Below are 13,877 nucleotides of genomic sequence, written 5' to 3'. Positions count from 1 at the left end.
GGCTGAGCTGAGTCGGCCTGTTCCTGAGATATCCACCCAAGCCACAGTTGATAGACGCTGATTATGCGAGCAAGAAGGAACAGGTGAGGAAAAAAGAGAGAAAATTCTATCAGCAAAAAGGATGGGTGGTTCTAATGGTAGATCGTCATTAATCTGCCAGCTGATTTTCGTTGTCGCCAGCTACAGCCGTAACAGACCGCCTTACATTCACGACAGGCTGGCTTGCCAGGAAGTTTCGAAATGTTCCATCATACGCAAACGACCTGCATGTTAAAAGGTGAACAGAGAAGTTGAATGCATTTGTGATCGTTCGAGCGCACCGTGTATCGGCGTGGTGTAGTGAGATCAACTCACTCCCGAGCTTCGTCGCTTTCGCTTCTCTTCGACACATGAACGGCGTTCCCTAGATGAAAATCAAACATTAGCCAACGGCAACTCTCCAAGCCTAGCTTTCTATCTTCCAATACATACCGAAATCTGGGACAGTTCATGCAAAGGTTGTGATTACAAAAGCCGTCGCCGTCAAACTCGTTACACTTCTTCAGATAGTCGGGTACTTGGGCCAACTTGTACTTGCAAATCGTGTCCTCGTTGGGCCCCCCGCCGCACTCGCAGCACCGCCAGGGCTCGAATCTGGACTTTTTGGGACACTGGGGTCGGAAGCAGGCGTGGGCTCTCTCGATCTCGGCAGAAGGCAGGGAGATGTCGACGCACGCGACGGCGTACGAAGGGTTGTGGCTGGCAGCGGCCAACGCCGACTCGCAAAAGCAGGTGCCTGTGACTTTGCAGCCACAGCCGTAGGAGATGAGGTGCAAAACGCACATGGGGATTCTGCCGGGTAGGTAGATTTGGAAATATGAAGGGAGATTATGGCCGACGACCTGTAAAGGGAGGGGATGTAGTGTCGATGTACATGCATATGTGATGGTTACATTGGTTAGTGGCTTGCCATAGGACTGTTGCGCTTATATGCTTTGGATTCGCCTCTTCGGTATCCGGGCATTAAATTCTGTTCCCTAGGATTTATTTCCCTAGGACTCGCAAAAGTTTCACCACAGAGCTTGTGCTGCAGCCTCGAATCGGCCTGTCGTCAGCGTCCTCATGACTCGGCCCTCCCTTGGCGTACAGCGGACGGCGCAGGGCGTCAACGAGGACCAACGGGCATCTACCGGGAGCTAGACCACCGGTCTAGCAGTGACAGGTAGCCTGTGCGACGGAATCAAGTGAGCGGTGGGTGAGCTAAGGTTGAGCGACCTTTCAGATGAGCACAAGGTCCGTCTGAGTAGCCGCTGTGGATGCGGCGCGTGGCTCAGCGTATTCCGTCATTTTCTGCGTAACCCGGGGCAAATTTGCATGAGGCTGCATGCCACTGATCGGGTTGGTGTTGCAAGATGAATCAATTCCTGTCGTACAAGATGGCCGGTGCCGTCCCGGTATTGGGTTGTGGTTGATATCGACGGGGTCACGAGGGGGTGAGGCAGGATGCATGCATGGCTGGTCTCAGGATAGCAAACACTTTTGTGAGGTGAATAAGTAGGTGCTCACCTACTCCCTACTGAAGTAAAATATGCTCATGGATTCAGCATGTACGGCCATAGCCGAGTGAAGAGCCTGGATCCCCTCAAGTTCTTGTACATGGCTCAACCGCTGCCAATTTTGGAGCCCCGTTCTTCCGATTCTCGCCCACACTGACCTCTGGAAGCGGGACGAGCCAAGGTCTAGTCGAGGCTGGGGATTTACTAATTACCCTCCCCTGAAGCCCTACACGCGAACAGGGGACTTTTTCCTCTCTTTCTGCAACGTACGCAAAGGCGCTTCAGCAGTTGAATATCTTCTCTCCAGAGGAGTTATTCCAAGTATTGGATGGCCTGGCGCAGGTCGAAAGGGAGTGGGAGGAGGGGACTTTCGTCATTAATCCAAAGTCCGACGAGGATATACATACTGCGAACGAACGACGACTCTCCGAGATCATCGGCCCTGTCGTTGGCAAACTCCACACTGGACGCTCCCGTAATGATCAAATCGCCACAGACCTGCGACTATGGGCTCGAGATCAACTGTCGGATATCACAGCGTCGATGAAGACCTTGCTGGGAGTTTGTGCAGACGTCGCGCAATCTTCCCTCCCTCTCTTGATGCCTGGATATCCACACCTCCAGCGTGCACAGGTAGTCAGGTTCTCGCACTGGCTTCTTTCACATGCAACGTTCTTTGTCGGGGACTTGGAAGGGCTGCAGGGCGTTCAGCAAAGGCTAAACTCGTGCCCTCTTGGCTCTCGCGCCCTGGCTGGCAATCCGTTCAATATTGACCGCGAGTTCCTGGCTGTATTCCTCAGTCGAATTCGGGTTTATCCAGGTTGCCGATGCTTACAGCTCGGGTAGCAGCCTCATGCCCCAGGAGAAAAACCCAGATAGCTTAGAGCTCATCCGGGGTAAAGCTGGTCGTGTTCAAGGACAGGTTTGGCTCGCACAGCTCCAGCTTCTAGACTTGACACTAACACATCACAGGCTTTCGGTGTCTTGACCACTGTCAAAGGACTTCCCACGTCATATAACAAGGATCTGCAGGACACAGTCGAGCCCCTTTTATATTGTGTGAAGACAGTCAACTATTGCTTAGCAATCATGCAAGGCGTTATCGGGTCGATGGAAATAGATGGGGATAAGATGTATGCTACCTTGACAGCAGATATGCTTGCCGCCGACGTTGTAGAATACCTTGTTCGAGAAGGGGTCCCGTTTCGGCAGACACATCATACTGCTGGAGCTGTTGTACGCGCAGCTGAGGATCGGAAGATTTCGATTGCGGAACCGTCACTCGAGGATCTCCAAGAAATCTCGCCATTGTTCGACAAAGACATATCTCAAGTGTTTGGCTTTGAAAAGTCTGTCGAGAGGAGATCCGCCATAGGTGAAACTAGCCAAAGCGTAGTGTGGCACAAATTGAGTCCATCCAGGCTCTCATTTCCTAGCGACAGCACTTGGTCGGCAAGCGCTCTCAGATATTCAAGGCGTGAGAAACTAATAGAGAATCTACCTGCCAGTTGGGTCTTGAGCAGGTAGTTTTGTGTACTTCTCGTGGCGGCTATGCTGAAGGTACCTGGCGATGGTTGGGGGGGTGGGAGCCGAGAGCGTGAAGAAGAGAATACAGGATCGTTTTTGCAGACCTTTTCCAAGGCCTACTAAAGCGACCTTTAACGGCTTGCAACTTGACATGTCTGTAGTATAGTGGTCATGGGGTCTGATATTCTTTATCGTTGTCCCGCGCCAAACCGCTGACCGTCTCCGTAATGAACGACAAGTTATTGCGGCATTATTAAATTTATAAGTTGATGCATTCTCGCAGAATACTACAAATACATACGACCATACCTACCTACATAGCAGAGAACACGGGATCCCGTTTAATCTCCGAGCGACAACCACTTGAGCGCCAGATCACTAAGTGGTTGGGTCGGTGACGACCAGCAAACACCAGGTGCTGCACATTCTGTTTTTTGCCTTTTCTTTTTGCCTTTTCTTTCCTTCGCGGCGGTGCATCTTTTTTGTGTGTCTGCCTCTGTGCAGAGGGGTGAATCTTTTGTCTTGTGAAGCGAACGGATGGATGCGGTGATGACGGATGCACTCGTTTCATCTCGGCCAACTGCATCGAACGATTACACCAAAATAACGAAAACGCAGGCAGGCGGATTGGCTGGCTGGATGGATGGATGGATGGATGGCGATCTAACGGGCCGCGACAGGGTTAATAACAATAAAATCGGGTGCTCTCCATTTCCGCCAATGACCCGGACCAGGAATTACACGACATTCCCGTCGCGACTGGCCTCACTTTTTTTTGTTACATTGGTCAAGCGTGGATGCAACGCGCGCAGGCTGGGCGCATGCGTGCTGCGGCGACCGAGATGATCCGCAGGTGCACAGGGGATACAGGACACAGGGGCGACACAGTGAGCTGCGTAGGGGGATTTCTGGCGCCATCTTGTGTCTGTGTCAATCAAATCAGAGGCAGCCCCAACGGAACGGTGTCTGCTTTCGAAATCGCACTGTGATTTCGGGAGACGGAATACGCGCTCGAAAAGTGGTATGAGCGGCTTCGAGTCGGCTTCCGCTCAAGCCGGGTCCTGGGCAGGGCTGGGCTGGGCAAATGAGCTGGTTACAAACATACGTAGTTACTCCGTAGACTGAGAGTGACGATGAAGGGAAGAGGCGAAGTGGAAAAGTGGGCGCGAGGGTACCAGTAGGTGGAGCGAGAGCAATGAAAGGACGGCTTATTAGCTTAGTCAAAAATTCAAATAAGTTGATCTTATCTAACTTGCACTCCTCGCTTGCCCTCCTTCACAACCACCACACCAACACCAACTTCTTTTTCTGGTTCCGTCTGTCCCTTGCCGTGCTCAAGGCACACCAATCCAGTCGTACAACATGGATACCGCTCTCGAAATCCTCGACCCCCTCGTCTTCGACAAGGCCTACGCCTACCTCTTCCCTGGCCCGTCAGTAGCCTGTGACGCTGTCCGCGCTGCCTCCTGGTCTACCTCGTCGCTACTCGACGCCGTCGCCGCCCACAATGCCACCGTCAAAATTGCCACCTCGGCCGTCGACTCGTGCGTCGTCTCCTTTCTACCCCGCGACGACATCCGCCGACAATGCGCCTCCATCCTCTTCGTCGCTGGCGTAGGTGCCGCCGCCATGTACTTTATCTTCGCCGCCTTTTCCTACTACCTCATCTTCGACCGCCGTCTCGAGTACCACCCGAGATTCCTCAAGAACCAAGTCCGCCAGGAGATCCTGTCCTCGCTCTGGGCCATTCCCGTCATCGACCTGTTGAGTCTGCCCTTCTTCCTCGCCGAGGTCCGCGGCCACAGTCTGCTCTACTCCCGCATCGACGAGTACGGCTGGACCTGGCTCTTCGTCTCGACCCTCATCTACATGGTCTTCAACGACTTCTTCATCTATTGGATTCACCGCCTCGAGCACCACCCCAGCATCTACAAGTACGTCCACAAGCCTCACCACAAGTGGATCGTTCCCACGCCCTGGGCTGCCATCGCCTTCCACCCCGTCGACGGCTTCCTTCAGTCGACCCCTTACCACATTTTCGTCTTCATCTGCCCGATGCACAAATACCTCTACGCCGTGCTCTTCATCCTTGTCCAGCTCTGGACCGTCTTCATCCACGACGGCGACATGATCACCGGCACCTGGACGGAAAAGTTCATCAACAGCCCGGCTCACCACACCCTTCACCACATGTACTTTACGTGCAACTACGGCCAGTACTTTACCTGGGCCGACAACTACTTTGACTCGCATCGCGAGCCGCGCCCTGACCTCGACCCCATCCACGATGCTCTCCGCGTCATGCGCGAGAAAGGCCTCATTGACGAAAAGGGCAACAACATTCCTCAGAAGAAGAAGAGCGACTAAGTTTCGGACAAACACATACTGCAAGGGAGATTTCCCCCTTGATTTACGAGCACTGCGGTTTTTATTTTAATATTGATATTGATGGGAGTCATACTTTTAATGTAATAGACGACGACGCCGAGGGGCAACGCTTTCATTGTTATTCTTTGGGGGGGATACGGCGGGCTTGCACCCCTATTTCAGGACCCCCCCTAGACTGTCGACCGACGAAATCCGAGCAATTGGGCGAGCTCTTGTATTTTTTTTGGCTTTTTTTTTTCCCGCCTTACAAAAAGGATATGGATAGAATGGCTCTGTTTCAAAAGTCAAATATAGTGGGCATTCATTAATGCTGAATTAAACCTACAGACATGCGTACATAGCAATTCAAAACTTGAATGAAATCGAATCGAATCCGGGTCCGGGTCCGAGTACGGGGTGCCCTCCCCGAATACGAGTGCGGACACTGGTTTCGGCCGGAACCCCGCCGTAGCTTGTCAACTTAGCAAGGGACCAGGGGCCGCTCCGTCTTATTCGCGGAAGTAATGAGGACCTACTACTGTAGGTTGGTTGACGCCGTCTATATCCATATCGTATGAGTTTTGATCCTTTATATCCATAGCCGTAGGATTTTCTTCTTCTCAGTCGACACCGGGTTTACGGTGCTCTTTCTCTTTTTAGCAATGGCCGAGGACCTGAAACCAAAGCCTGCCTGCTACGTATTACAACGTAGAATCGGGTGCTGAAGCCGAGCGCTAACAAGCTCGCCCGACTCCGCTCACCATGGCCGGCCAGCCTGCCTCCAGCCTCAGCCTCTTGCGTCTCTGCTCTTCTCCCGTTTCCGCGAGTCCGATTTTCCGCCCGAATCACGCCACAGCAGAGCGAACAACTGCAGGGGAAGGAAAAAAGCGTCCCATCCTTTCGAAATGAGATACGTAACCGCCGCAGGAGTCGCGGCGAGCCTGGCCGGCGCCCTGGCCCAGCAGGTCGCCGCCGCCGCCGCCGGCCCCGCGAGCAGCAGCAGCAGCAGCAGCAGCAGCTTCGACTGGGACCGGTTGCCCCCGTCGACCGTGCTCTCCTACCGCCCGTGCTACGACGGCTACGAGTGCGCGCGCCTCACCGCGCCCATGGACTGGCTCAACGCCACCTCGGACCCGCGCGTCGTCGTCCTCGCCCTCATCCGGCTCCCCGCCGTCGTCCCCGCCTCGGACCCGACCTTTGGCGGCACCGTCATCACCAACCCGGGCGGGCCCGGCGGCTCCCGGCTCCGCGAGACGCTGGACGTGCCCGGCCGCCGCCACTACGAGATCCTCTCGTTCGACCCGCGCGGCGTCGGCAGCAGCTGGCCGCGCGCCGACTGCCTGCCCGGGGACGACCTCGCGCGCGACGCGTTCGCGTACGAGGAGCGCGGCGTCGGCGTCGTGGAAGGGGATGCGGTGCCGCGCTTGCTGGGCTTGTATAGGAGCTTCCTGGGGAGGTGCGCGGAGGGGGACAAGGAGGGCAAGCCGGGGGCGGAGATTATGGGGTACATGAGCACGCCGAGCGTGGCAAGGGACATGGTGCACATCGTGGACAAGATTGACGAGCATCTCAAGGCCGAGGGGGTGAATGTGCAGCAGGAAGAGGAAGGGGAGGCAGATGGGGAGGAGGACCGTCTTGAGCTGCGTAAGAGAGGCCACGGCCACAAAAAGGACGCCCCGCGTCTGCAGTACGTCGGCTACTCCTACGGTACCGTCCTCGGTAACTACTTTGCCTCGCTCTTCCCCGAACGCGTCGGCCGTCTCATCCTCGACGGCGTCGTCGATGCCGAAGACTACTCCTCCGGACCCGTAAGTTGCCCCCCCCCCCCCTTCTCCACATCTCTCCTGCATCGTCACTAATCCCCTTTTCGCAGGGCTGGCTGACGAGCACCGTCGACGCCGACAACATCACCTCCCACTTCTACAGCGGCTGCCACTCAGCCGGCCCCTCCGCGTGCCCCCTCGCGCAGCCCTCCGACACCTCCGGCGCCGCCATCGAAGCCCGCGTCGAGTCCTTCATCGCCTCCCTCGCCGACGCGCCCCTCCCCATCACCATCCCCAGCGGCTCCGGCTCCGGCTCCGGCGGTGGTGGGGGCTTCTCCGCGCTGACGCCCGCCGACGTGCGCGTCGCCGCCGCCATCAGCAGCTACGCGCCCGGCCGCACTTTCCGGCCTCTCGCCTCCGCGCTCGCCGCGCTGCTCGCCGGCAACGCCACCTCCTTCGTCGCGCTTCTCGACAACATGGGCGCCTTCCCGCACCTCCGCGACGCCTGCGCCGCGCCCCACCCCGGCGCGCCCGCCGTGCCGGTGATGCAGCTGACCGTCAACGAGGCCAGCATCGCCACGCGCTGCGCCGACGGCGAGGACGTTGCCGGGCGGGACCCGGACTGGTGGCGCGACTTCGTCACCGCCCAGCGCCGCGCCTCGCGCACGTTTGGCGGCTTCTGGAGCAAGATCCGGCTCCCCTGCGCGGGCTTCCGCTTCCCGCGGCACTGGGCCTTCAAGGGGCCGTTCACCACGCCGCGCGCGGGCCGCGGGCGCGACCCGAAGAGGCCGGCGGCGCCGCTGCTGTTCCTGTCGAGCCGGCTGGATCCGGTGACCCCGCTGAGGTCGGCGCGGCGGATGGCGGCGATGCACCCGGGCGCGGCGCTGGTGGTGCAGGAGTCGATGGGCCACTGCGCGCTGGCGTCGGCGCGGAGCGAGTGCACGGCGCGCGTGGCGAGGGAGTACATGCACACGGGCAAGGTGCCGAAGGCGCGCGAGACCGTCTGCGAGTCCGACTTTGACCCCTGGAAGGAGGAGAAGGAGGGCGAGGCGGAGGCGGCCTTGGTGATTGACACGCCACGCTTCCTGTTTTGAAAGTCTGCGGCTCGCCATGTGCGTAGCGAATTCTTAATTCTTTCTCTCATCATTACCATGCGTCACGTCATTAAATGTACAAGAAGAGAATCATAAAATGAGTAGCATGATTAAATCATAATGCAAAGGATAATACAAACAACCGTGAATGCAAGCTTCTCCAATACGAACCCATAGAAAAAAAGACGAACCCGCCCCAAATCCATGCAAAATGTGCGTGTACAAGAGCGTCAAGAAAAGAAGAAGACCCTAACTCCCAAGGCGCCAGTTCGCAAGGCTTTTGTTGGTATGCTGCTGTGCGCTGTCCGAGTTCTCTCTACCACTCGTTCAATTCCTCTCCGTTATGTCTCGGAACCCACGAATTATGCGCTATGATGTAAAATAGAGGAATAATGAAATAAAACAAGGGCTTGTGCAGAATAAACCCCGTCATGCATCGTCTTGTTTTCGTCTCTGGCCAAGCCTGCGTCGTCATGAGGACGGCGCCTTGGCGATATCATCTTCCGGCGACCAAAGCATGGGTTTTTGGCAGATATTCTCTGCCGCATATGACCGATACCGGTCCAGGATATCTGTTGTGGGCAATTGCTCAGACTGCGGACCAAAGCTGTAATGCGCGACAATGGCTCTACCATCTGCCACGGCAGCGCGGCCCGACCTCTCCGGCATGGTGACGGAAAAGTGCTGCTCGTCGTCCTGGCCGATGGGCTTTGCGCCGTTGATATCTTTGCCCATGACGGCCATGAATTGGATGCCTAGACGCTTCAGCTGGAAGTCCCAGACATTGAACTTGTACTTGTGAAGCTGCTTGTTCTCCAAGTTCTCAAAGAAACTGTAATGCTGCTGGGCAGCAATCTGCCAATGACCAAGGCCCTTGCCAAAGGCACTGTACTCGGTGTTGACAATGGGAGTGCCGTCAAGAATGTGGTCCTTGCGATTGCGAATGGGAAGCCATCGGTGCTTCTTTTTCTCAGGCGAGTTCCACTCGAGTATGTTGAGGTCTTGGGGGCCCTTGTAGTCAGGCAGGGTGGAGGCGCGCCAGTTGACACGCTCGCCGGGCTTGAGCTTGGGGTAAGCACTCTTGGTGTCGGGCAGGTAGGGAAGAACGGCGCCGAGGTTCCAGTGCAGCCAGCTTATCATAGGCTGATTGACGACGTTGGCGGAGACGATGTAGTACTCGGGATGTGTGAGCTTGGTGCAGATGAGGGAGAGGAGGGCGTTGTCATCGATAAAGACCTGCGCATGGTGGTTAGAAGGAAGAGCAAGGGGAGGCGGGCAGGCGCATCAAAGTATCGTCAAGGCGATAGTGCTTACCACGTCATCGTCAATCTTGACGTAGAGCGTGTCGTCGTCCAAGTCATTGTAGGCGCTGGCAAAGCCCGAGGCTTCCGTGCGGTCAACATCTCGTTTGCTGTAGCGAGGCTCGGAGTCGAGGAGTTTTTGGAGAAACTCGAGGTCCTCTTGCTGTTCGGTGCGACGCAACCAGATGACCTCGTCGATGAGACCGCCGTTGCTAGCAAGATTGCGCTATAACGAGTGTTAGTTGGCATTGTCCTCACTACAATTGCGATTCGGATATGTGCGCGCTTGGCACCTGTTGGTGCTGGGACGTGTCTGTCCGTACCTTGAGGTAGCAATCGAGAATGGAGACGGTGCTGCGGCGGCCATAGAATATGAGGACGACGACCTTGGGGACGGCGAGAGTCTGGCCGTGCGTAGTGCTGGAGACGTTGCGGCCGCGAACGACGGGGATGCGCTTCGAGGGGAGCTGCTCGCCAATGGGTCCTGGGCAAGTCACATCGTGCATGCGGACGGCAACGACGGGGACCTGGTCGTGGCCGCCGTGCAGCAGGGGCGCGGGCAGCAGCGATTCGAGATTCAGCGAGTGCCAGGTGTAGATGAGTAGAGCGATGAAGAGGACCGAGGCAAGAGCGGCGGTCCGCTTGTTACGATGGATTTGCGCCAGCATGACGGGTCGGTTCGGTCGGTCGTGGTGGGTGGCGGCGTGGTACGGGATCAGTTCGGTTGGCCCCAGCAGCACCCTTTCGCTGTTCTTCGTTCGATGGGGTGGGGGGTTCTGTCGAACAGGGGAGGAGGACAAAGGCGAAATGTCGCGCTGACGGGAGACGAACGGGGGAAACAACGAGGAGAGAGAGGAATAAAGAACGAGATGGTACCGTCCAAAAAAAGGGGAGGGTGAGATGGTCGCGTTCTTGGGCGGCCGAGGCGGCTAAAGCGAGCGACGGGTGAGACTCCAAAAAAAAAAGAAACCGGCCGCCGGAGGGAAGAGAAGAAACAGAGCTAGAGAGCCATGTAGTTGGTAGTTGTCTGCCCAATGTGTCGAGAGAGGCGAGGAAAAGAGGCGGGATGGAGTCGATGGATGGAACGAGGACGGAAGGACGGAAGGATTTGGCAAGGTACAGGAAATGAAGAAAAAAGCAAAAGCAAAAGCCTGGTTCTGGTTTGGGCGTCGGCGTTGTGGCTGAGAAGGGAAGGAAGGGAGGGGGCTTGACAGGGCAGACCAGAGAGGAGATGGGGCGAAGCATCTGTCAATTTTGTTCTGTCGCTGGCGACTGATTAAGCCACAGGACAGGCTGCGGTCTGCAGGGGAAATGTGATTGATAAGCCTGCATATCTGCACAGACTTGCATCTATTTTATACTTATTTTACATGCATAACCATCAAAGGAAAACTCGTCTCAATGCCCTCGCCTGATCGCCCGCCCGTCCGTCCGTTCACCGGTACCACGGGCGATTGTAGGGCTGTGCTGGGCTGGGCTGGCACAAGGTCCACCCCCGTTTGCCAGTGGCTTTGCCCCTCTACTGACTGGTAATAGCACCACTCGCGCACTGGCTACTGACACTGAGAGGTTTCCAGAGTAAATTAAGAGATGCCCGAGTGCATGGATCCAGATTAATTACATCCCAATTAACTATAACTATCCAAAAATGCCCTGATGCATTACTATTACTTGATTGTTTATTAGATCCCCCGTTGGAATCCGCACGTCTCTGCTGCCGCACAGGTGCCAAGCTGCGCCCACCCCATTGGTCGGGTCCCCTATCGACAGCATTGCCGCGAACTGAAACTTGGATTCTGACACTAGGTAGGCAACAAAACAAAAAAGGAAGCGCAGAAAAAAAAAGGGGCGAAGGGAGATCATGGCCAAGCCGTCTTGCATAACAAACACCTGGTTTTTAGACCATCCGCGTGTACTGGGTATATATGTACACACATACACACCATCATCTCATCTAAAACTTTGAAGCCACCTTGGCAGCGCCGCTTTTGTGCACTGACGCCACATTCGGTAGGCCGGAAGCGCCGCTAATAACATCAGAACATGACACAAAGAATGGGCCGCAATTTTGCCTACAAAACAGCACTGCCATTATTGCCAATAGCGTATTTCTGGGTTTGCACGACTCTTTGGTTTCTATTCTCGCTCACAGTCGTCACAGAACGTGTCAGTTTAAGCTTGGCTCATCCACATTGTATTCCGTCATCCGTCACAATCAATCACGCTGCTAGATCGGCCTGGTAGGAGCACTGCCCCTCGCTAACGCCATAGAACTAATAATTACAACAGTGATAATATTAACTGGTGACAAGAATAATGATCATGATGATAATGATTCAAGAGCCTAGATACAGCTGTGATTGCTTTTCAACGTCCTGCGCTCGATCGAGCAGTCCTCTCCCGACACGCCCTTACACTCATGGGGTATCATCTATTATTACCCAGAGGGTAGAATGTTAGAAACCGAGACCAAAACCAAGAAGGAAGAACAAAGTATACGCCAAGATCCCCCCTTTAAGGATCTTTAACGCCAGTCATCATCGCATCAACTGCATGTCATCCCCACCAGACACGTAACCCAGATTTAAACTTGTGACAAGTTCCCAATTGGGGTTCAACAACCATGTCCCTCAAAACCGTCCTGGATACGGATACCGCGACGGATCCGCATGCCCATTCACATATTCGTTGGAGTATCCATTCACCTGACGCTGCTGATGCCGCAGATACGCTGAAACATCCTTGTCGCTGTACGTGCGCTCCGGCATCGTCGGATGCTGCCAACCGGCTGCCAGCCGCTCGTCTTCTCGAATCACCCTACCCATGTCCCTCGAAAAATCCGAAAGGGGAGAGTGCTCGAACGAGTTGTCGCCGTCGTAAAGGCCCAGTCCGGTGTCCTCCAACGGCGCAATCCGTGCCTGCTCCAAAAACAACGGTACACCCGGCGGTCCGTTCTCCATCTCGAACCCAAGATTCACCGCGTCATACGGTGACCCATCCTCTGGCGAACCCGCGGCCGCGCTCGCACCCCACTGCGTATTGACGGATTGGTCTCCGCTCCCGAGGATGGACCCTCCGGCTGGGCCCGAGGTCATGCTCAACCGCGTCGCCTCGATCAGTGCCGAGTTCGGCGTCTCGTTCAACTTGCCCGTCTTGTAGTAGTGGTCCACCATGACCCTGTTGGCCTCGTATGCCTGCTTGGTGATGCGAGAAATGTGGCTCCATGGCTCCATGACCTTGAATAGGTTGTCAATCATTTCCCTTATGTCAGCCTCCGTCACCACCCGCGAGTTGATGCCCCTCCATGGTGGACTTGTCGTCTTGCCCGCAAGATCATGATACAGGTTGTGGCATAGCGCAACTACCAGCACTCGAATGGCCTGCGTGCACATGTGCGTGATGGAGTAGTCTCCCGTCAATCGCATTGGCAGCAGCGAAGGATGCTTCTCGTGCTCGCGTCGAACCACATCGCAAAACGTGGCGACGCTGATGGAGTGCGCCACGGCCTGCTTTTGTGATGAGAGCACGAATTCCCTCGGCAGTCGCTGCAGAAGGTCTGGCGCAGTACCGTGCACCCCTGGCAGAGCAAAGCGGTACAGGTCTACATGGCTAACACCAATGTGGGAGTGAAGGTAGATGTAACCGTTGCGCTCCTCGGTTCCCATAATGTGTTCAACCACTTGATCCGTCAGTTTGTACTCTTCAGGAAGCGACATGTGGAAGCGTCCTAGCTCATTTTGGAGAGCTCTAATCTCCGACATGACCGTGGATGGTTCCGGTCGCGAAATGTTGACTTGAGGGAGCGTCAATCGCTTGGCCGCTCTACCATCGGTTGTTAGCGCAACTGTATGTAACAGATATCAAGTTACACTTACACTTGAATTCGGTGCCGCAAGTCACATAGCCGAAGCTGCCAAGCATGCAAGCCGGCATTTTCGATGTGTGGAGGTGGATTATCGTGCAGCCGGTCCACTATCACCGGGTGATTTCCGCGATAGGCCGCTTCCTTGCACGGCAGCCGGAGTTTCCAGGTATCGTTGCGATTAGCAAGATACTCATCGTAGCCTCCGGCAAGTAACCGATCCATGTAAAAGTTCTGCCAGACTAGCCGACGTAAGCTCTCTTGCTCGATCCAAGAGCGTCCTTTGTAAATTCCGGAATCCCAATTCGCCTGCAGCCCGACCATGACGCGGGAGCCGATACCAAGACATGTCCAAACTCTGGCATAGGAGCCGAGAAACAGGTTGAAGAGAGTGTTGAGGGTGGTGAGCATGAGAGATTCTTCAGAAA

At 55.6% G+C, this 13,877-nt stretch overlaps 4 protein-coding genes across 4 annotated transcripts; 2 read left to right on the top strand and 2 right to left on the bottom strand.

The window, feature by feature from the left end:
• Window positions 1-148: 148 nt before the first annotated feature.
• ISF_00848 (hypothetical protein) lies at window positions 149-824 on the bottom strand (the record flags this gene model as incomplete). The annotated part of the gene is made up of 2 exons (XM_018844455.1): window positions 149-263; window positions 472-824. The coding sequence occupies 2 exons, from the start codon at window positions 822-824 to the stop codon at window positions 149-151; spliced, it is 468 nt and encodes a 155-aa protein (XP_018708905.1).
• Window positions 825-4,424: 3,600 nt separating this feature from the next.
• Window positions 4,425-5,429, top strand: ISF_00847 (lathosterol oxidase; the record flags this gene model as incomplete). Its single annotated transcript, XM_018844454.1, has 1 exon — window positions 4,425-5,429. One exon carries the CDS (start codon window positions 4,425-4,427, stop codon window positions 5,427-5,429), a length of 1,005 nt encoding a protein of 334 aa, XP_018708904.1.
• A 905-nt stretch (window positions 5,430-6,334) lies between these two features.
• On the top strand, window positions 6,335-8,286 carry ISF_00846 (Peptidase S33 tripeptidyl aminopeptidase-lik; the record flags this gene model as incomplete). Its single annotated transcript, XM_018844453.1, has 2 exons — window positions 6,335-7,237; window positions 7,303-8,286. 2 exons carry the CDS (start codon window positions 6,335-6,337, stop codon window positions 8,284-8,286), a joined length of 1,887 nt encoding a protein of 628 aa, XP_018708903.1.
• A 471-nt stretch (window positions 8,287-8,757) lies between these two features.
• Window positions 8,758-10,255, bottom strand: ISF_00845 (hypothetical protein; the record flags this gene model as incomplete). The annotated part of the gene is made up of 3 exons (XM_018844452.1): window positions 8,758-9,522; window positions 9,601-9,813; window positions 9,911-10,255. 3 exons carry the CDS (start codon window positions 10,253-10,255, stop codon window positions 8,758-8,760), a joined length of 1,323 nt encoding a protein of 440 aa, XP_018708902.1.
• Between the last annotated feature and the right edge of the window lie 3,622 nt (window positions 10,256-13,877).

Source organism: Cordyceps fumosorosea (genome assembly GCF_001636725.1).
Source record: "Cordyceps fumosorosea ARSEF 2679 chromosome Unknown scaffold_1, whole genome shotgun sequence".
Taxonomy (NCBI): Eukaryota; Fungi; Ascomycota; class Sordariomycetes; order Hypocreales; family Cordycipitaceae; genus Cordyceps; species Cordyceps fumosorosea.
Note: the sequence above shows the minus strand (reverse complement) of the source record. Positions and strands in the feature narration are given on the sequence as shown.